Raw genomic sequence first — 23,958 nt, 5'->3', positions numbered from 1 at the left:
AGCTTAGTTTTATTAGGCCAATCTGCCACCGGGGGCAGAATCCACTTAGGCACCAGAGACTGGTGTGTGTGTATATGTGTATGTTTTGTTTGGGGGGGGCAGGCCATTGGTCAAGGGTCGCTCCCTATGTGGGCACATTACTGTTGTCACTCCCCTTGGGGGCAGATTGGCCTATTTTTGGAAGACCCAGAAAGCCCACCAGAGACCAGGATAGATTTTTTTTCAAAATCAGAGGGTGGGGTTAAATGGAGCCAAAGTTGTTTTGCCCACCAGATGTAAGACAGTGTGTAAACGTCTATTTGAAAATGCCCTGTAATTCACCTGCTAGTATGGACACCCCGGAATTCAGAGATGTGCAAATAACCACTGCTACTCAACACCTTATCTTTTGCCCATTTTTGGAAATACCAAGTTTTTCTTGATACCTATTTTTTACTCTTCATGTTTCAGCAAATGTATTGCTGTGTACCTGGAATAGAATGAAAACCCATTGCAAGATTCAGCTCATTTAATGGCTCTGGGTACCTAGGGTTCTTGAAAAACCTAGAAGCCGTATGTATCCTCACAACCAAAAGAGTGCAGCAGACATAACAATATATTGCTTTTAAAAATCTGACATGGCAGGAAAAAAGTTGTAGAGTAAAACGTGGAGAAAAATTGCAGTTTTTTCACCTCAATTTCAATATTTCTTTTATTTCAGCTGTTATTATCTGTAGGAAAACCTGGTAGGATCAACACAAATTACCCCTTGCCGAATTCACAATTTTGTCTACCTTTCAGAAATGTTTAGGTTTCTGGGATCCAGCATCAGTTTCACACCCATTTCTGTCACTAACTGGAAGGAGGCTGACAGCACAAAAAAAAGTTAAAATGGGGTATGTCCCAGTAAAATGCCACAATTGTGTTGAAAAATTGGGTTTTCTGATTCAATTCTGCCTGCTCCTGAAAGCTGGGAGGATGGTGATTTTAGCACTGTAAACTCTCTGTTAGTGACCTTTTCAGAGAAAAAAACACAAGCCTTCTTCTGCAGCCCTTAATTCCCATTTTTTTGAAAAACAAAATTTTAACTGTATTTTGGCTAATTTCTTCATCTCCCTCAGTGGAACCCACAAAGTCATGAGTACCTTCAGAATCCCTTGGATGTTGGAAAAAAAGGACACAAATTTGGCATAGGTAGCTTATGTGGACAAAAAGTCACAAGGGCCTAAGCGCAAACTTCCCAAATAACCAAAAAAAGGCCTTGCACCTGAGGGGAAAAAGGCTTGGCACCGAAGAGGTTAACAAGGGAGCAGGACTTTAATTGCTGGTATAGCCCAGATATGAAGGGCAATAAGGCTATTAGAACATTTTGCCACTAGAGGCCAGAATGTTCTAATAAATAAAGGAAGTCCTCACGGAGCCCGAGGAGATTCAAATCCCCTCAGGCTCAGTGAGGCCTTAGTTAACAGCTGCTGCTGTGAACAGAGAACTTTGGAATGTTGATGTTCCGTGATTTTATCAGCTACTGAAAGCCCAGAGCACTCCATTGTCTCCAATGGAGCCCCCAACATTCCAATGTTCAAATTTACAACAAAGGTCACTTCTTTTTTTAATAATTCTTGGAGCATGAGGATACAATGTGGGGGCAGTCAGAGGCCACATAAAAGCTCAGCTTGGTTTGAGCTGCAGGGTCCACGAGAAACTCAAGATTAGGGCGGAACCAGAACCAGACATCTGGCTTGGAATTTCAGTACTTCAACTCCCTCTAAGACCGGGTCTGGGATTGTACAGTGACTTACACATTTGTGTGTGGGGCACAGGCAGTGTCGAGGGCATGAATTCAATTGGGCCCCAGCCTGCCATTAATTTTACATCAGTTTGTCTCCTGCAGGGCTTTAAGTGGATCGGATTTTGTCTGGTCTCAGATATGACAACAATTAAAACATTCAAAATCAGGTGCTAGATTCATGTTATTTGCAGGCAAAAAAAGCTTTAATTCGCAATATCAACTGTAGAAAGCCTTGTGGTAATTCATAACAGTGATACAGTTGCTGCTTACATTATATTTTAACTTCATCTTGCCTTCCCTAACTGTATGTGCTGTTTTTGTAGATTTTTCATCCAACAAATGACTGTTGCATGAACCTAGTTAGTTCTAGGAGTGTGGATCAGGTATGTATGTCGATTCGTTTTCTTTATGAGACACAAGTGACATTTTTGGAGATCATTTTGAAGATAGTGTGAATTTCTCACAGTACCTGTCAATATGTCATAAAGATTTTCAGACTTCACGCCTGTGAAATCTTGGCTTCTCTGCAGGGCACACTTACTATATGGTAAAGTGTGTGAAGGAAGTATTCAGCAGTCAAGATATTGACCTTCCTCACAAATACTTAGAATGTCTTCAAAGCCACATAACTATGAAAGATGCCTAAGTTCACCATTTCAACCTGAGAATAGAACAAGGGTACACCTCAGTAAAATAAAACAAATTTCAATGTCTTTCAGCACAAAAATCCATGCACACAATATTCATCTCTTTAAAATGGTGATTGCATTTTTTTATTTCCTACTGAAATGGAGAAACAATGAAGGCTTGCAGGTTCATTTCTGTGCAGCTAACCACGGGCTTTTTTGCTCCAGGTAGCTTCAACTTCTCCTTTTCTCGAACTGTATATCAATACACACAGCTAGATTAGTATTAGTATTTTCTACTATTTTCAGCTTTCACATAGCTTCCTTCCCCGATGTCTCTCTTCTTCAAAGCGTGGTCTGCTGCTGGGCCAAGGTTACCAAAAGGCCAGTTCTTGCTGCCCTTTCGAAGCCTGGTCTACCAATGTTAAGTATTGACTTATGCCCTTCTTGGCCTCTCTGCCCACATTGCTCTGAGAAGGAATTGCACTGTAGCTGACATCACAGTCCAGAATTTCCTACAGCTGCCCTATACTACTTGGTTTTACTTTTTACAAATAACTGAAAGCTAACACCACTAACCCTATCCATTACCACCGTGCAAGGGCAACATCCAACCCTATTTTGTTTTTAGCTGAGTACACCTAATTGCTTGCTGGACATGTCAGACTCGAAACCCCATAAGATTACTGTTTAATCCACACCCTTGGCCATACAACATTGACTTACACCACAAGAAGAGTTGTTTTTTTTCCCAGCACCGTCTTTTTCTGCACTTTTGTTGCTCTTTCTTTAATATATATTATGTTTTCCCTGTATGTGTTATATGTTTATACTCATGCTCAAGTATTTTAAATTATGTACTGTTGTTGGCAAGAAATGTATAATGTAAAATATCACTGTTTAAAAAGGCACTTTAAAAAAATACAACAAAAAACACATAATGGCACATAAGTGGAAAAGAGTACTGTAGGCCATCTTGCAGCTCTTTTATTTAAGGCAATCTTTTTTTATTGTTTTCATTATGTCTACACTCATGCAACTCAAATATGTAAATTTCTCCTGAAACGTAAGCCACAATACCCTTCAAGTATTATTGTTTATCAGTTTAAAAACATCCTATGATAGAAGTGAATTGCATAGAAAGTCACACATGACCAATAAATATGTTTTGAGGATTACTCAAATGTGTGTGGCAATATTAAATCATTGTTGTCAAACTAACCGATCGAAATGCACTTATACTGAAGCAAAGTCTTAGTGGTTTCACCTTGTTTATTGTGTTTGTGGAAAGCCAAGGAGCACAATCTCGTATGATTTTCTTCATTCCACTTCTATATTTATTCCGCATGCAAAATCCATGTTTTTTTGGCTCAGCAAAATGATAAATCTCCGCTTGCCCGCAAGGAGTTAGAATTGTTTTAACAGATCTGCTAATATATAGTATTGACTAAGTAGAGCCATTTGCAACTCAGCAACACTAATTAATTCTGATGGGAATCCTTTCGGAGCATGAAAAATTTATAAATTGACACATTTCAGGTTTTAAAAAACGTAATAAATGAGTTGACTGAGAAATTTCAGAGAATGGGGAATTGTGTTGGTTCTAGAGGTAATTAGGAACTGTGAGGTCAGCAATAAGCTGCAAGCCTGAAAGAAAACTATGTAGCTCATGTCAAAAGGAAATCTAACTACATCTGCTAGAAAAGATATGAGCGAACGTAATGAGTTACTATGAATGTGACTGATCCTTTACTTTTTTGAACTTTGAAGGTTTAGCATGTCATGAAAGATGTGATTGATATTGCTTTACCTCTGATATTGTGTCACCAGCAGCTGGTTGTCAGCAGTGCACGGAAGCTTGCAAGCCTGAGCTGGATGGAGAGACTTTGAAAACCAAACAGCTTGAAAGGATAGCTGAACGTCTGCCAATGTTTAAAATACATCCTTTCTGTATACTGCACCTAGGTACCGATTAAGTGCAGCCAGGCGACTGTGGCTGGCACTTAATGCTTTTTGGCACTAATTTTAGTTACAAATAAATATCTTCTGTTCCCTGTCATGGATTGTTCTCGTTTTTATGTCATTTTGTTAATTAATTTATTTACTGTTATTGTAAATTGAAGTGGGATTTTTATTGTGTTGTCAACTTTTTAATTGTTTCATGACTTCTAAATACTTTACACAATTTCTTAAGCTTATCTGCTCCATGCCATAGCTACCAAGCATTGAGGTCAGATTTAAATTACTGAAACCTTTACTGGACCTAACAAGAATAGTATCAGTATTACTTGTGACAGACAACCATATACCGCAACTAATAATCAATTTTTTTTCATACAGTTAATTCCCAAAAATAGCACACCCATGTTGAGACTGCATCGCTCTCTCTCTAATTCTATCACCATGTCTTGCTTCCTCTTTCTCACTTCTTTCTCTCTCTCCTATCTTCTTTCTTCCTCTACTTCCTCTCCCTTCTTCTGTTCGTGTGTGCTGCATCTCACTGCTTTCCCATTTTTCTTCCTTTCTCACAACCCAACACTCTTCTCTAACTTTCTTTCCATACTATTCTATTTCTGTTTATCTCTGCTTTACGTTATTTCTGCCTCTCTAAACCTGATTTTCTCTTTCTTTGTCACCCTCTCATCCAAATGTATTTGATAAAGTATAATTTCAAAGTATATAATTGTATAATAATCATAAGAACAAGGACATCAGAAGGCACAGTGCAATAAATTCATGCTCTACCATTTATTTAACAATCTTTTTTACTTGTGAGATTTTACTGCTGTAATACCAGACTCTGTAGCCTTCTTTTCAAAATGTAACCATATTCTTAAGAATCTCTTTTTAAAATGCCAATATGTTGAACTGTGTAAATCTTTAAATAAATGTCCCTATGCTTCCGGGGCATCTCTACATTGTAACATTGAAAAAACAGCGTACAGACGAGGCAGGGTGGAACCTATGCCTCACTAATGAGGCCTTTAGTAGACCAACTCCAGTCTCGGGTTGTAAATACAAATTCAGATGACTACGCTCAATCCAATGGCTGATACATGTGGTAAACATAATGGCAAATTCGACTTAGGGTATGAACAATGTAATGTATCTCTATGAATAAGCACAATTGAAGCATGCATTTCAACAACAGGCTCGCATGCGTTTCAGTAAAGCATATGAAGGCACATGTTTCGTGTGATTCGTAGTGTGCGAAAGCAAGTATTGCTGTCCCTCGCATGGATTTTTAAGGCTGGAGTTTTGAAGCTGGCGGATTGCTCATTATGTGTGGCATCAGCTAACTATATCTTCTTGGAGGTGTACAGAGCCTGTATTGATTTCCAGGATATGACGAGTTCCCCAGCCTTTGTATTTTTAGCACTGCTACAGAGCACATTTCTTAGCCCACACAAGGATAATGATAATATTTCATGTTTCAGCTTAAAACGTAGTTCAACCTATTGGAACAATATGTGCCATCATATTATCATAAACAGTCAGGAAGGCCCCGGCAGAATTAAATAAACATTCCGAGGTCATTGAAGGTTACAATTAAAAACACGGTATAGTTCAGGTGGGTAGGAGACAAAAGTAGCTTTCTATTGCAGTCTTCCATTGCACTGTGGGAAAAAAAGACATTACAATTTCCTGCAGGGGGTAACGTTGTCTCCATTTTACATCATCAGGCATATGATAAATGATAAGGATCTTTGCCCTTAAGTTGAGGTGAACTCATCAATACAGTGCTGGAGATGGAAAAATACACTGGCATCCCTTAAATTAGGGCTCAAACTCTGTTGCTATATTCACAGTATACTGTATTCAATAGCGTGTCAGCAATGAAATCCAGTCTTGCATGTGCTGGCAAGTTGTGAAAGTCTAATTTTACAAAAATTCAAATTCTTTAATGGCTGGTTTGCAAAATTGAAGACAAATGCCATATTTCCTAGCAAACATGCATGCCATATTATCACCGACTACCACATTTGGCAATTGGAAATTGCTAATTCTTTGTGCAACATTTGGCCCTAGATTGAATGTAAACAATCAATAAAGGATGGACTATAATGTCCCAAGACATTAGTCCTTAGTGCCCCAGCCCTCTGATCAATCCTTGGACAGAGCCCATTTGATACTAAAACATATATTTTCTCTTTGAAATATACATTTTACCAATTATATGCAAGACCCTAAAGAGATGAGAAACAAAGCATTAGGGAGTTTAAGTATAATGACTACGGGTCACTGATGCTCCTTGAACCATCTTAACATTGTTTATATATTTCCAGTCCTACTATATCCATTTTTTTTAAAGTTAGCCGTCTGTGGCTTTCATTTTCGATTCTTGAGCCAGTATTACCTGTCTGGTGCACTTCCCCTGTTTGTGCCACACCACACCTTAAAGCAGGTGCACCGGGTACAAACAGGGAAAGTGCACCCTATTAACCAGGATGCGCTGTCCTCAGGGCAGCTGTGAACTCGTGCTTCCCCCAGCGTCGCACGTTCAAGTGAAATTTGGCGCAGGTTTTTAAAAGCTGCTCCGTGTTTCTCTGTGCAGATGGCACCCTGTCTGCACTTTTCAGAAGGATTAGAGATCCCCTTACAGGCGGGTGCAGTGAGTCACTGCGCCTGCCTGCAAGGGGATGTCTGGCAGGTCACAGGGACCCCTCTTCCTCCTGCCAGAGGGCTGCTTCAAGAAGGTGCACTAAAAGTGCAACACCTTCTTGTGGCACTTTTTCAGTATGCCTTCTAAAGTTATGTTTGCCTCTGTGCCCACATTGGTAATACAGGGTGAGGGCAGAGGCAAAGAGATTCCCTCATTTGCATGGGGCCCCACACCCGCTCAAATGAGGGAATGCCCTCTAATGATAGCACTGCTGCTATATGTGCGCCAGCGCTATCTGTAATACAAAAGGGGTTGCACAAGTGTCTGCGGCCCGTTCTGTTTGTCAAAGTGCCCCGGGGAGCGCAAAGAGAGTGCAAACACCAGTTCTGCCCCAGGCCATTTAGGTATTGTGTCCCCAGGGGCTGTATTACAGAATGCAGTGCATTTTCCATGTTTCCACCAGTTGCACCTTTCAAAAAGTACGCTCAGCACAAACAAGGAGAGTGCACCGTATTTTGTTGAATGCGCATCCCCCAGGACAGCCACACACTCGCACTGCAGCACATTCAAGTGACAAATGGAGCAGCTGCTTTAAAGCCACTCTGGTGGTCATTACAACCCTGGCGGTCGGTGTTAAAGTGGCGGTAAGACCACCAACAGGGCGACGGTAAAAATTTTGCAATTACGACCGTGGCGGAAACCGTCAACAAAGACAGCCACTTTAACACTCCGACTGCCATGGCGGTACAAACAAACAGCGCAGAAGTCACCGCCAACAGACAGGCGGAGGAAAAAGTACTGCCCACAGTATCACAACAGGCCAATCCGCCACCTTTTCCGGGGCAGATTCACTGCGGATAAGAACACGGCGGAAACAAGTTTTCGTAGGGAAAACGATCACCTCTACACATCCCACGAGGAAGGAGGACACCATGGACCCAGAACTCCAAATTCTCCCTGCGATTGTCTTCCTGCTCCTCTACCAGGAGCACGAACACCGGTGGCGAAGACCACAGTGAGTACTGCACCTACGACACAGGGGAGGGGGAGGGAAAAACAGGGACACACACACGCAACACCCCCACCCCCACCCTCACCCACTACAACACACACACTAATACAGCATGATACATCACAGTTAAACCCCCCAACCCCTCGGAAGAATGCAAAGACAATAGAAAATGAGTGTAAACATTGTAATATCTTAAAATTAAGTAGGCAAAAATATATATATACACCAAGTACAAAATATATACCAAGCATAGTAGTCCAGGTAGTGCTCCAATTAAGTCCGTGGAACACTGGGCCCACACGGTATGGGCGAGCCCCACACAAGATCCCCGACCATGACGGAGAGAACACTGCAGGGGCATCAGAGAGCATCAAAACAGGCACCTCAGGGGAAGGGAAAGGGGGGGCACCTCAGCCGGTTGAGTGCACAATGCCAAATCCACGAGAGGGCCACATGCCCACTGTTCAATCCTCGGGAGTGCAAAGCCACAGTCTCTCAAGTCTCTACAGTGGGTGGCTTGGCCACTGTGCAATCCTGGGGAGTGCAAAGCCACAGTCTCTCAAGTCTCTACAGCGGGTGGGTTGACCACTGTGCAATCCTGGGGAGTGCAAAGCCACAGTCTCTCAAGTGGATAACAGTCTCCACTGATTCTGGAGGGGGCATGGTGCCCAGAGTGCTTCATCCTGCTAAGGACAGAGGTAGTGGATGGATCTCTCCACTGGTTCTGGAGGGGGCTTGGTGCCCAGAGTGCTTCATCCTGCTAAGGACAGAGGTAGTGGATGGATCTCTCCACTGGTTCTGGAGGGGGCTTGGTGCCCAGAGTGCTTCATCCTGCTAGGGACAGAGGTAGTGGATGGATCTCTCCACTGGTTCTGGAGGGAGCTTGGTGCCCAGAGTGCTTCATCCTGCTAGGGACAGAAGTAGTGGATGGATCTCTCCACTGGTTCTGGAGGGGGCATGGTGCCCGGAGAGCTTCATTCTGCCCGTGACGGGCTCAGTAGCATCAGTGCCCTTGGCGCTCATGGACCAGCGGTGCTTGAGACGGCGGTGCCCTGTTCAGCGGTGCTTGAGACGGCGGTGCCCTGTTCAGCGGTGCTTGAGACGGCGGTGCCCTGTTCAGCAGTGCTTGAGACGGCGGTGCCCTGTTCAGCGGTGCTTGAGGCGGCGGTGCCCTGTTCAGCGGTGCTTGGAGCAGCGGTCTCCTTTGCAGTGACTCAGCTGCTGACGGTCCTTCATGACCCAGCGGGGCTTGTGCTGGCGGTGCTCTCTGTCCCAGCGGGGCTTGTGCTGGTGGTCCTCTCTGTCCCAGCGGGGCTTGTGCTGGCGGTCCTTCATGGCCCAGCGGGGCTTGTGCTGGCGGTCCTTCATGGCCCAGCGGGGCTTGTGCTGGTGGTCCTCTCTGTCCCAGAGGGGCTTGTGCTGGCGGTCCTTCATGGCCCAGCGGGGCTTGTGCTGGTGGTCCTCTCTGTCCCAGCGGGGCTTGTGCTGGCGGTCCTTCATGGCCCAGCGGGGCTTTTGCTGGCAGTCCTCTCTGTCTCAGCGGGGCTTGTGCTGGCGGTCGTTCATGGCCCAGTGGGGCTTGTGGTGGCGGTCCTCTCTGTCCCAGCGGGGCTTATGCTGGCGGTCCTTCATGGCCCATCAGGGCTTTTGCTGGCGGTCCTCTCTGTCCCAGCAGGGCTTGTGCTGGCGGTCCTTCATGGCCCAGTGGGGCTTGTGCTGGCGGTCCTCTCTGTTCCAGCGGGGCTTGTGCTGGTGGTCCATCATGGCCCAGTGGGGCTAGTGTTGGCGGTCCTCTCTGTCCCAGCGGGGCTTGTGCTGGCAGTCCTTCATGGCCCACCAGGGCTTTTGCTGGCGGTCCTCTCTGTCCCAGCAGGGCTTGTGCTAGCGGTTCTTCATGGCCCAGCGGGGCTTTTGCTGGCGGTCCTCTCTGTCCCAGCGGGGCTTGTGCTGGCGTTGGCCTTCTGGGCAGCTGGGCTGGTGCTGGCGGTGGCCTCCTGGGCAGCTGGGCTGGTGCTGGCGGTGGCCTCATGGGCAGCTGGGCTGGTGCTGGCGGTGGCCTCCTGGGCAGCTGGGCTGGTGCTTGCGGTGGCCTCCTGGGCAGCGGGAATGATGGCGGTCTTCTCCACCGTGCTGCTCTTTCCAGACTTGCTGACTTTCTTGTGCCCCTTCCCCACCTTGGAAGGTGTCGCAGCTGACTCCACACTCCCACCTGTACCCCTGGGAGCGGCTTTGGTGGCTGGAGTCTTCCCCCTCTCCCGCCGGGCACTGGCCAACTTCTGATGCTTCACAGGTGGGGGACTGTCTGTGCTGTGGCTCTGTGTCACCCTGGCTGCCCTGGTGGCCGGTGCACTCCAGAGTCCGGTGACTACAGGCACCACTGGTCCCGGAGATGTTGTGGCTGAGGTGCTAGTACGGGCCCTAGAAGACGGACAGGGTGAGGGAGGTGTGGGAAAGAGGTCAAGGTTGGACAGGAAACATTTTTGGGGAACACTGGGACGGTTAGCTGGAGGGGGTTTGGGAGTGGAGGAAGACACTGTGGTTGTAGGAGGTGTTCGTTTGCTGACTTTGGGTGAAGGTGCATGCGCTGGAGGCTGTCGTGAGGTGGATGGCTGTTGGGTGGGTGTGTGCCTGCGTTTGTGTATCTTGGGAGGGGGCTTTACAGACACACTAGGAGAGGACACAGGGGACCTGTGAATGGTAGTGGGGGTGGTGACTGCACGTGAGCGGGATGTGCTGGTGGGTGTGCTGGTGATGGTAGTAGTGGCTGTAGAGGTAGTGCATGCAGGTGTGAGTGTAGACGAGACTGGGAGGGAGGAGGGAGACGAGGAGGAGGGGGACACAGTAGAGGCAGTGGATGTTGGTGTGTCTGCATGTGTGTGATGCTTGCGTCAGTGCCTGTGGGATGTGTGGTGCTTATGTTTGACTGAGCTTCCCTTGTGTGTTGACATGTGTGCATGCTGGTCTGTAGGTGTGCTTGTGATAGGCTGGGGTATAGGGGATTGGGTCTGGGTGGAAGAAGGTGGAGGGGGGAGGCTAGACACAGGGACAATGGCTGCCATCAGTGCTGAGGCCAGAGTCTGAAAAGCTCGCTGAAAGGCCGCCTAACCAGAATGAATGCCCTCCAGGAATGCATTCGTTTGTTGCAACTGCCTTTCTACACCCTGGATGGCATTCAAAATGGTGGACTGCCCAACAGTGAGGGACCTGAGGAGGTCAATGGCCTCCTCTATGAGGGCAGCAGGGGTGACTGGGGCAGGGCCTGAGGTGCCTGGGGCGAAGGTGAGGCCCACCCTCCCGGGTGAGCGGGCACGGGGCGAAGGCTGAGGGGCTGCTGGGAGGGCGGTGCTGGAAGGGGGGGTGGTGGCTGTACCTGTAGATGGGGGGGCACAGATGTTGCCGCCACCACAAGGAACTTCCCATCAGAGGACGAGTCCGTGTCACTGGTCTCAGCTCCTGTCCCCGCCGTGGAGCTCCCCTTACCCTCTGTCCCACTGGTGAAGTCTGATTCCGTAGTGTGGCCCTCCATGGCCATGTGGGATGCAGCCCCCTCGTGCTCCAGTGCCACTGCTCCTCCGCCTGATGATGCTAATGCACACAAGAACAGGGAGACCACAAAAAGGGGGGGGAACGACGGAAGAAAGACATGTTGAGTGTATGCATTACCGCTACCGTTGGCGGACACAACAGACACAGAAGCCCCCTGCACTACTCCGCGCTGTTGTGCTCCACTGTTCAATTCCTAGGAAATGGCCTACTAGGCTATGGACGACATCTGCACACATGGATGACATGGGCATGACTAGGTGTACTTGGCACTCTACAGAGGTGCAGTGGGGTGCCACATGGCCTGCCTTACGGAGGGACCTTGCCTATGGAACTCGCCCTGGCCTAGGGAAACCCACAGCCCACCTCCCCCACCCAGACACCTCCACTGCACGCAAAATCAGCAGAATGCGAGTGTACTCACCCCCTTGTGTCTGCTGTGATGCCCTCAAGCGCCCATCCATCTCTGGTATGCCACCACCAGGATCCTGAACATCAGGGGGGTCATGGTGCGATGGGCACCCCTCCCACGTTGGGAGGCCATCCCCAGCTGAGCCTCCGCCGTCTTCTTGCTCCAGTGGCGAATGTCCTCCCATCTTTTCCGGCAGTGGATGCTCCGTCTGTGGTAGACCCCCAGGGTCCGGACGTCCTTGGCGGTGGCACGCCAAATATATTTTTTCTGGTGGGCGCTGACCTACATGAGTTGTACAGGGGGAAGAGAAAGTTCTTACAAACAGCACCGTCAAAGTGATTGGCCCCCATCCCCACCCTTGCCGTATGGCACATGCACTCACCGTTGTTTCATGCACGCCGCACTCTCCCCCATTCCTTCTTACATCCACCCCTCTCCACACAGCCATAGCTCATACAGCATGCTCCCAGTGTACTTACCTGTTTGTCTGGAGGACCGGAGAGTAGCGTGTACTGGGGGAGGACCCCATCCACGAGTTTCTCCAACTCCTCCGATGTGAAGGCAGGGGCCCTTTCCCCAGACACTCGAGCCATTGTCTCTTCCAGACCGAGGTCACAGCAGCACTTGCAGTGTAGGTCCTCTCCTGTCGAAGATCAGGTATCGAGTGATTGAACAGATAGAAAATGGGGGTCACGTCCACGGCGGTGCATACCGTCACCGCTGGCGTACATCGTCATTGGCTCCTGGGACCCATAGGGTCCAATGTTAACCAATGCAGCATTGCGCTGCGGTCTTCAACCGCCTACCGCAACGGTGTACAACGCCAGTGCAGTTACCTCACATCCCATTGTCCCACTTTACAGGTCAGTCAGCCGCCATTTCAGGGGCCCACATGGCTTCATTTTCAACTGCGTCACACATGCCTAGGCCTAGACTCAACACACATACAGGCCACTTTTTAGATTATGAATGGTGTTCTGTGTAAGCTGTGTGTACGTACCTCTCAGTTGTTTGACTCAGTGCTCGCTGTTGTCCTTCATAGGCACCGTCTGCTGGGACATGTGAGGAGATGGTAGCATCCTCCGGTATACCGGACGTTGGTGGACCTGTCGACAATGGAGGAAAGACATGTGATCATCACATACAGGCTTGACCGTGCCATAATCCTGGAACTGTGTTCCCAGTTGAAGCCAGACCTGATATCAGCTATCCGCCATCCCACAGGAATCCCCCCTCAAGTGCAAGTGCTGTTGGTGCTCCATTTCCTTGCAAGTGGGCCATTTCAAACAACAGTGGCCATAGCATCAGGGATGTCCCAGCCTATGTTTCCCAACGTGTTGTTCAGAGTGTTGTCTGCCCTGCTGAAACACATGCGGAGCTATATCGTTTTCCCTCAGGTGGAGGATTTGCCTACAGTGAAAGGTGATTTCTATGCCCTGGGACATATCCCCAACATCATAGGTGCCATTGATGGGACACATGTGGCTTTGGTACCCCCCCACAGGAGTGAACAGATGTACAGAAACCGGAAGAGTTATCATTCCATGAATGTACAGATGGTATGTTTGGCGGACCAGTACATTTCCCATGTGAATGCCATGTTCCCTGGCTCAGGGCATGACTCCTTCATCCTGTGGAATAGCAGCATCCCTTATGTGATGGGGCACCTCCAGAGTCACCGTGTGTGGCTATTAGGTGAGCACCGGGAAGCAAGTCAATGGCAATGGTTGTCTGGGTCTGGGGATATCCCTCCAGGTTAGTGTGTGTCTAACAGTTGTCCCTGGCCATTTGCAGGTGACTCTGGTTACCCCAACCTGTCATGGCTACTGACCCCAGTGAGGAATCCCAGGACAAAGGCAGAGGAACGCTACAATGAGGCCCATGGGCGAACATGATTCCTCATGGACTAGAGCTGTGTGACATAGGTATGTTGACATTACGAATGAAAGAGATTTTTGCCACAGTTATTGCTAATACAGTATTCCGAAATCACAGACTGACACCAGATTGTTTTGTGCTTTAAGGGTGTTTATTTAAGAGCTCAATATTGGAGGGGGTTGTAAAATGGTGAGGGGTGATGGCCGAGGAATGTCCATGCCAGAGTCCAGTCTATTAGTCTCACAGGTACATTGCCCAAATGGGCATAGGAAGTGGAGCTGGGGCAGTTTAAGGATGGACAGGGTGACAAAGTGGGACAGTAGGATGACAATCAGGGTGGTCTTATTTCTTGGTGGGGGTCTTGGCATTGTTCTCTGTCTTGTTCCTGGATCTCAGGGACCTTTTGCGAGGTGGTTCTCCCTCTGCAGGGGGTGGGGTGCTGGTGTGGTGGTCCTGTGGCGGTGCCTTCTGTCCACTAGCGCTGGAGGAGGTGGTGGGCAGTTCATCGTCCAGGCTAGTGTCAGGGGCCCCTTGTAGTGCCACAGTGTCCCTCCTGGTGTTGAGTTCTTCCTTTAGCACCCCTACGATGGTGCCCAGGGTGGAATTGATGGTTCTGAGTTCCTCCCTGAAGCCCATATACTGTTCCTCCTGCAGGCGCTGGGTCTCCTGGAACTTGGCCAGTACCGTTGCCATCGTCTCCTGGGAGTGGTGGTAGGCTCCGATGATGGAGGAAAGGGCCTTGTGGAGAGTGGGTTCCCTGGGCCTGTCCGCCCCCTGTCGCACAGCAGCCCTCCCAGTTTCCCTGTGTTCCTGGGCCTCCGTCCCCTGGACCGTGTGCCCACTACCACTGCCCCCAGGCCCCTGTTGTTGTTGGGGTGGTGGGTTAGCCTGGGTTCCCTGTAGTGGTGGACACACTGCTGATTGACGTGTCCTGGGGACGGATGTATGGGCCCGCTGGGTGGGTGCTGTGCTGGTGTTTCCAGAGGGGGGAAGCTCTGTGGTGGCCTGTGACTGGGTGTGGAGAACCGACTGTCCCGAGGTCCCCGATGGGGCGGGCTGGTCATCTAGATCCAGTTGGACAGAGGTGCTGTCATCACTGTCCCTGACAGAGGTGCTGTCATCACTGTCACGCGGCGGTGTGTTGGTGGTCTTCTGCATGACGGTATGCGGCTTTTACCGCCAAGGTTGTAATGAGGGCCTCTGTGTTTAACTATTCAAGTGGCAGCCCGCCTGCACTTCTAAGGTGGATTAGAGATCTCCATTCAGGTGGGTGCAATGAGTGACTCCACCCACCTGCAAGGGGATGTCTGAGGAGTTCATAGGACACATTTACCCCCTCCAAAGGGCTGCCATTAAGTGGCGCACAGTCAGTGAGCCTCTCGACAGCTTTTTTGCCTTTGCACCTGCGTAAAAAATTCAGCGCGGGCGCAGAGGTAAAGTGATTGCCTCATTTGCATGGAACCTCATCCCCATGCATGAGGGAACACCCTTTGGTGGTAGCACTGGCGCTATATGTGCCCCAGAGCTATCCGTATTACAGAAAGGGCTGCACAAGTGTCTGCGTCCCTTTCTGTAAAACCAAAGTGTCCTCAGGCGCACGAAGCAGACACACATGCCCATACCGCTCCAGAGGCAATTTTCATAATTCGGCCCCTGGTGTGCATGTCCCATTGCATTTTAGTGCATGAACTTAACGTAACAAAATTAATATAATCAAAAGGCAGTCTACTCACACATACATCGAAGACGCTCTCCAAATACTTTTTCCTAAGATATACTTCAATAAAGAAGAAAAGAACCAGTCTTACTTAGTTTCTCTTATCGTGAAATAGTGGATTTTAGCATGAAGCTGCCTCAATCTTACAATGTTATCCTTGCAAAGTCATTAAGCTTGAAATTCTATAATCACTTGAGCAAGAGACGAACTCCTGGGCCCGGTGAACCGAGGCCTTGCCGTGACTGAAAGGTAAACAGAGCCAGCGAGACAGGTCTGCCTCGGTCGCTAAATTGTGATTGCACTTTACATTTCATAATGACTGAGTGTCTAAAGAGCATTCTTGAAGCCCAGCAAGTGAATCAAATTAAAGGAGTCATTTTCTGTTGCTAAAATGAGCTCTTGCCGCTTTACGCTGACCCGTGTATTTCAAGACGCGCGCCATGTGGTAGCTACACGCGGTAGGCCGCATTTCCGTCGAGCCATGTGGCGTAGGTACAAAGGTTGTCGTTTCAATTACTTCATTTGGATCGCTCCTTTGGCCTTGCTCTTAGTAGGAGGTGATGGAGCATCAGCGCGTGAGTGCCAAAGAAGTCGCGTGTATTTTAAAATGCCTCAGTATTGATATAAATATGCCTTGGCTCTAGAATTAACGTGGTCTGGAACGGCTCTTGGCAGAGAGACCCAGTACAGGCATAGATTTAGAGAGTACAGACAGAGAAAGTGCGCAACAGTCCAAGTTGGTCTAAGGCCTGGAAACAACCAACGCTGCACTTGCGTCGAAGCATACGACACACTGGTAGAAGACCAATATTAAGCGGCCATAAAGCAGGACAAAATTCATAGTGAGCATTATTATGTTAGGCATCTTTGGAACAGCGCTCACTGACCAGAAGGTAACCTTGAGCTAATTGTTACTCTAAAAAAAATCTCGGCTTTCCAACATACTTTATTTTTGAAGTCCAGCAATTGCAGATAATTACTTGACAAAATAACTATACCCCAGAGTAAAGAAAGATGCACAATCTTAGGTTATGAAAATGTTCATTGTAAACAGCTGCACACAAGCTGAAGTGAGCTAAGCTTCTTTTTAGATTTCTCAACGGGCTCACCTGTCTGCACGAGAGATGAACTCGTAGCAACCTCATCAGAATTCCCAGTCTAGATATCTCTGTGGGCACTCTTCCTCCTATGTGCACTACATTCACAATACAGTCCAGACCCTCTTGTGGTCAGCTAAGGACGTGCCCAATTAGCCCTGATGTGAATTTTTCAACCTCAGATAAACCTCAGTGCACAATCCTTTCTGCAGTATTGTCTTTGGGCTTTATCTGAAGTAGAGAAATGTGTGATAGTAGGAATACAGCACTTAGATGTGGCAAAGCAAAGTCATGCAACATGAGTTTCACAGTAGAGGATATGTGCTTGAGGTGCAACCTTTAATCACTGTCAATTCTGAGTAGCAAAGTAATCCCGAAGTTAGACCCAAACAATAAAATGGGTGGCCAGTTTACCACTCTTCTAGACCTCGTGCTGAAAGGCAGTGACTGTCCTCCATTTTCCAAACTTCTTGTACATCATGATACAACATGCCTTTGAGCTATAAATCCTTGGAAGTGCGTAGTAATTCTTCATCAGCAAATACCCTGAACTTGAACAATGATCAGAGAGAGTTAGATGATACTAACATATGTGGACCTCGCTTTTCGCCTTCTACAGATATTTCTCCAGCTGTGCAGTGAAACTGCCTATATTAGAAATCACAATATAATTCTACTTCACCACCAAATTGCCTGACATGAAGTGTTTTTTATAAATGCTGCAACATAAAGCTGAACAACTCTTGCTTGCTCAAGTGTTTTGAAGCTCCGCACTGTCGTTGTCGGGTTCCTTTCAACGCATATCAAAAATTGAACACTCTGTTACTCAGAGACTGCTCTTACGTTTGACATGCCAAATTACATGTTCCTAAATTAACACTCTGTTGTTTTCAGTGATTTGACAATAGCTCTGATTATTTCAACTGATCTGAAAATGAGGATCTGCATTCGAATATGAGCTACCCACAGCCTCACTATCCACGTGCTGTTACCCCTGAATGGTAATTTACTCTAAAGCATAGGACGCCATACCTTTCCATGTCATTGAAATAGAGCATAGCCTTCCCCTAGAATGATAACTTCCTATAAATAGTGTTTATTTTTATTTATTTTTTAGAAATTTTATAGAGCACTGTGTGTAATGTTTTGTATCCTTCAGAGATACAAACTAAAATGTAACAAAATTAAATTAGGCATCATCGGTCCACATAGCTAATGATCTGCGATCATGACCTCTAGCAGCTCAGCGGTTCTGTTACACCAATAACTTGAACAGCGCAATTTTCACCATTTTCTTGCTTCATGTCTACTGCATATTAGTCTAACAAACATTGCATAAAGATGACCAGGTTTCTACTGACTGTTTGCCTGCTTTAAACATAAAGACCCACTTTGTGCAAAAAAAGTATCACACCTGTAAAGATAGTCAAGCAGATGAGGTCAGTCCAAAACTGGCACTTCACTGCTCAATGAAAATCAGGAGCCACTAACGACTACTGCCTAAAGCCTAGCCATCTCCGAGCCACCAAAAGTTGTATGCCAGTCCTCAGTTCATCCTCTTTGACAATAGCCACAACTTCAGGCTACTTTGTCAACCATGTATTATGAGGATTGCCTTCAGGGCCTGGTTCAATGAGTCTGTCACAATAGCTTCAAGCTACTTTAGCACAGCATGTGTTCTTCCCAGAGAAATTCTATGACTTCAACTAACATTTTGAGCACAGCAAAATCTTGCCAACACATAAGGGTCAATGATATCTTATGCAACTGGTGTAATTCACGGCAAAGCTGCACTGTAGCAAATTATGTCTCACCTAAGGTGAATTCCTGTTGCCTCTCGTAGTATAATTTGCCGAATGTTAATCTAAACTTTGTGGTCCAGTGCAACAACATCTTGCGAAGGTGTCTTACTATGCACTACTTGACTAACATTTCAGGCCAATTATGATTTGAACCAAGATCAGAATTGGCAGTGAATATCACCAAACCTTTTTAAATTACCAGAAAACAGATGCTACTAAGCTCACCAGGTTTCCTCTTCACCTGGCAAAACCCCCATAATGCTGGATCCGATTTCATGCCATTCCCAGTTTGTAAAGAGTTGGGTTCAGAACCCAAAGCAACTACAGGGCTTTTTAATATCCAACATATATTGCACAAACTGAGATAGAGTTAGCAAAAAGCTGTTGTTCTATCTTCTCTAATGCAACTTAAAGATGTTCTCTCGGAAAGAAAATTTGGGAAAAAATAATACCAAACTAAGGTATTTACTACAATTTAACAAATATACTGACAAGTGGACAGTAGCTTTCACAGGAATTTCTGAAGCGGTGCTTATGTCATTATTTGATATATGTCTAGATATGCAAAACAATGCTAATTCTACCCAGGTGCTTTGGGAGATTCGCCCCACAAGAAACCTAAGTGACAGCTGGTGACCTTTTAAAATAGTAGGATATAAATAGTCCACCCAAATTTGATATAGCAGTGAGCAAAGTGAAGAAACGCAACCTCCCCCACGAGTTATGTGGTGTTCTTCCACCCCTCCTAAAGGCCTTTGAATTAATGGCAATAAAATGCCCTGTAGGATTCAATTTCAAGTACTTTGCCAAATATAGTCTAGCTTTCACAGAAGCCTGTGAACATGCCTGTTAATAGTGTGCTGAACAAATCTGACCCTCCCCAAGCCTTTTGGACGATTCAACCCACAAGAAAGCTTCAGTGAGATGTTGGTGAACTCTGAAAGAAGTGGAAGGAAAGTAGTTGGCCTGAATTTAACCGAGGGAGTGAGCAAAGTGATTAATCTCCACCACAGAATGGTTCGCACCTAATTAAACTTAGCAAATATGGGACAAATTGCACAACTGCACTGCCTGGAAAGTCACCTACAAATATGATCACCCGCCTTTGCAGGAGGATGTCCTAATAACTATAATAAGTCCCATTTGAAGAATGTGCTTCAGCCGGGACTCATTCTTATGTTTGGATGAGTCATCTTGCATCCATTATTGTAAATGATAGCTTATCCCAAGCAAAAGAACCTCGTTTTAGTTCAAGCTAGTTTTGTGGAGACACAAAATCAATCACTAATATTCATTCATCAGGGGAGAAAGTAACATCAAAGCTCGGAAAAGTGCATAGTTGTTACAATGTCACAATATTTACAAAACCTAAAGTCTGCAAATCAACATGACTGCATCTATTCTGTGTGTCATGCTTTTGTTTTTCTATTATAAGAGATTAGCTGTGCTTCATAACCATATCCAAAGTGACATCATCAATACAGGAACAGAAATTCGATAATTTAAAATCGGTGTCAATATATATTGACATATGTAAAACAGGTTTACATAAAACAAATATATTTGCAACTGAAAGACAAGAAAGGGAGGTGAAAGCAAGCAATGTTCCTAGTGTTAAATCAGCATACATGAGTGTCAAGATTTATATAGTAGGCATGAATGTGTATCATTACATTTTTGCTACAGCAAAAGTAAATAGATGGTAGTACTTACCACTGTGAAATTCATCACCTTCAAAATCCATATTGTCATTGCTAAGTTAACAATCATGGTCACCAGCAGCAAGAGGACAAAGAAGTACAAACACCTCTTCCGCCATCCATAAATTCCTACTGGATAAAACTGTGGGGTTTCAGTCCTTGGATGGTTGTTCTGTTGTGTTGCCAATATGTACTGTTCTCGTGTCATCTGGAAGAAAATCAGCCATGATAAATCCTTCTGCTACAAATTCTATCTGGAGATTTACTGTCATATACTGTCAGTTATTTAAACATTTTTCATTAAGAATTAATCTTGATCCAGAGGTAAAGCCTGACAATGTGATTTTCTTTCCACCATACGTGAGGTGGAAGATTGTTAATGCAATTATATAAACACATATTCCAAAGAAACAAAATGTGATTTTGAAGAAATTGCCTGTCTCCAATCAAGCATGATTAAACTGTTTAGTGCAAACATTTATGAGGAAGCCCATTTCTAAGTTGCGGTTGCAGTATCCAAAATGTCTCTTGCCTCTCTTTGGCAGTTACATGGAAAATTGCCCAATTACATAATGTTAGAAATGGGGTTCTTGGTTGGCAGTCAGGTTACCCTCTGTTCAAGCAAGAACCCTCACTCTAGTCAGGGTAAGTCACACACATTCCAAGATTATCCTGTGCCCACCCTGTGGTAGCTTGGCACGAGCAGTCAGGCTTAACTTAGAAGGCAATTTGTAAAGTATTTGTGCAATAAATCATACAATAACACCAAACAGCACCACCAAACAGCACCACAAAAAAAGACACCACACAGTGTTTAGAAAAATATATAATATTTATCAGGATAATTGTAGGTCAAAAACGAATAAAGATGCAATGTGAAATTGCAGAGATATCACTGGAAAGTGATATAAAGTGTCTTAAGTCTTTAAAAAGCAAACAAAGTCTCTTTCAAGCACAAAGCACCTGGTTTGGAGTGGAAAATCTCAGCAAAGGGCAGCAGAAGAAAAGATACGTGGAAAAATGGTGTGTGCGTCGATTTCTCCCCAGCACACACGGACTTACGTCGTTATTTTTCACGCAGGGAAGTCGTGTGTTGTTTTCCGGCGCACGGACAGTCTCTTTCTGTGGATCGTGGGGATTACCAGATGTCTCAGGTCTGTGCGCTGGTTTTCCGGCTGCGTGTCGTTCCGCGGGGCTGTGCGTCGAAGTTTCACTCTCACGGCAGGCGTCGCGTCGATTTCCCCTCTGGAGGTCGGGTAGCGTTGTCCTTGCGAGGCCGGGCATCGAAGTTCCGGTCACCCCGAAGGCGTCACGTCGATCAGCGTCGGTGTGCGGCGTTTTTCTCGCCGCGGAACAAGCTGTGCGTCAAAAGTTTCGGCGCACAAAGAGTCCAAATGAAAAAGAGAAGTCTTTTTGGTCCTGAGACTTCAGGGAACAGGAGGCAAGCTCTATCCAAGCCCTTGCAGAGCACTTTTACAGCCAGACAAGAGTTCAGCAAGGCAGCAGGGCAACAGCAAGGCAGCAGTCCTTTGTAGAAAGCAGTCAGGTGAGTCCTTTAGGCAGCCAGGCAGTTCTTCTTGGCAGGATGCAGGTTCTGGTTCAGGTTTCTTCTCCAGCAAGGGTCTGATGAGGTAGGGCAGTGGCCCTTTTTTATACCCAAATGTGCCTTTGAAGTGGGGGAGACTTCAAAGAGTGGCTAAGAAGTGCACCAGGTCCCCTTTCAGTCCAATCCTGTCTGCCAGGGTCCCAGTACGGGGTGTGGCAGTCCTTTGTGTGAGAGCAGGCCCTCCACCCTCCCAGCCCAGGAAGACCCATTCAAAATGCAGATGTATGCAAGTGAAGCTGAGTACCCTGTGTTTGGGGTGTGTCTGAGTGAATGCACAAGGAGCTGTCAACCAAGCCCAGCCAGATGTGGAGCACAGAAAGATTTAAGTGCAAAGAAATGCTCACTTTCTAAAAGTGGCATTTCTAGAATAGTAATATTAAATCCAACTTCACCAGTCAGCAGGATTTGGTATTACCATTCTGGCCATACTAAATATGACCTACCTACTCCTTTCAGATCAGCAGCTACCACTTCAATACTGTATAAGGGCAGCCCCAATGTTAGCCTATGAAGGGAGCAGGCCTCACAGTAGTGCAAAATGAATTTAGGAGTTTTACACTACCAGGACATGTAAACTACACAGGTACATGTCCTGCCTTTCCCCCACACAGCACCCTGCTCTAGAGGTTACCTAGGGCTCACATTAGAGGTGACTTATATGTGGAGAAAGGGGAGGTTTAGGCTTGGCAAGTACTTTTAAATGGCAAGTCGAGGTGTCAGTGAAACTGCACACACAGGCCATGCAATGGCAGGCCTGAGACAAGGAAAAGGGCTTACTTAAGTGGGTGGCACAACCAGTGCTGCAGGCCCGCTAGTAGTATTTAATCTACCGGCCCTAGGCACATATAGTGCACATTACTAGGGACTTATAAGTAAATTAAATAGTCCAATCAGGTATGATCCAAGATTACAGTGTTTAAAGGGAGAGAGCTTATGCACTTTAGCACTGGTTAGCAGTGGTAAAGTGCGCAGAGTCTAAAAGCCAGCAAAAACAGTGTCCAAAAAGTGGAGGGAGGCAGGCAGGCAAAAAGTTAGGGGTGACCACCCTAAGGCTGTCAGGTCTAACATGTGTCCCCCCCAGCTGAAAGTGGGGAGAGCTACCCGACCTCCTGGGAGCTCTCATCGCTAAGGTGGAAGTATCTGGAGAGACCATCAGCAGTGGCGTGGTCAACCCCTGGGCGATGCTCCACCGTAAATTCCATCCCCTGTAGAGAAATGGACCACCTCAAGAGTTTTGGATTCTCACCCCTCATCTGCATGAGCCATCTGAGGGGCCTGTGGTCTGTCTGAACCTGGAAGTGAGTCCCAAACAGGTTGGTCTTAGCTTCTTCAGTGCCCAGACCACAGCAAAAGCTTCTCTCTCAATAGCACTCCACCTCTGTTCCCGTGGTAATAGCCTTCTGCTAATAAAGACTACTGGTTGGGCTAGGCCCTCCTCATTTAGCTGTGCTAGGACCGCCCCTATGCCATGCTCTGAAGCGTCTGTCTGCACGATAAATTCCTGGGAGTTGTCAGGGGCCTTGAGCAGGGGGGCCGTGCACATGGCTTCCTTCAGAGAGTCAAAGGCTTTCTAACAAGCCTCTGTCCAATTCACCAACCTAGGTTGTTTCTTGGAAGTGAGTTCTGTCAAGGGTGACACAATGGTACCATAGCCCTTGACAAATCTGCAGTAGTATACTGTGAGGCCTAAAAAGGCTCTCACCTCAGTCTGTGTTCTAGGTGGTTGCCAGGCCTTGATAGTTTCAATCTTGGCCTGGAGTGGCTGCACCTTGCCACCACGCACTAGGTGTCCCAAGTACACCACGGAACCCTGCCCAATCTGGCACTTACTAGCCTTGATAGTCAGGCCTGCCTGTTGCAGGGCCTGAAGCACCTCCTTGAGGTGGAGCAGGTGTTCCTCCCAGCTGGAACTGTAGACAGCTATGTCATCCAGGTAGGCTGCACAGAAGGCATCCTTGCCAGCTAGGACCCCGTTAACCAACCGTTGGAAGGTAGCAGGGCATTTTTCAACCCAAATGGCACCACCCGGAACTGGTAATGGCCATCAGGGGTTGAAAATGAGGATCTCTCTTTAGCCCCCTCAGTCAGGGCGATCTGCCAGTACCCTGAAGTAAGATCAAATGTACTCAGGAACTTGGTAGCGCCCAGTCTGTCAACGAGCTCATCAGCTCGGGGGATGGGGTGAGCATCAGTC

At 46.8% G+C, this 23,958-nt stretch overlaps 1 protein-coding gene across 5 annotated transcripts in view; it reads right to left on the bottom strand.

Annotated features, from left to right (window-relative positions):
* Positions 1-23,958, bottom strand: part of SGCZ (sarcoglycan zeta) — a 4,310,842-nt gene that overhangs the window by 1,653,058 nt on the left and 2,633,826 nt on the right. For all 5 annotated transcript variants that reach the window (XM_069200738.1, XM_069200719.1, XM_069200747.1 and 2 more), the window contains one exon: positions 20,172-20,366. In XM_069200738.1, the coding sequence (XP_069056839.1) occupies positions 20,172-20,366 (195 nt within the window). The remainder of the gene's footprint in view (positions 1-20,171; positions 20,367-23,958) is intronic.

Source organism: Pleurodeles waltl, chromosome 1_2 (genome assembly GCF_031143425.1).
Source record: "Pleurodeles waltl isolate 20211129_DDA chromosome 1_2, aPleWal1.hap1.20221129, whole genome shotgun sequence".
NCBI lineage: Eukaryota > Metazoa > Chordata > Amphibia > Caudata > Salamandridae > Pleurodeles > Pleurodeles waltl.
Note: the sequence above shows the minus strand (reverse complement) of the source record. Positions and strands in the feature narration are given on the sequence as shown.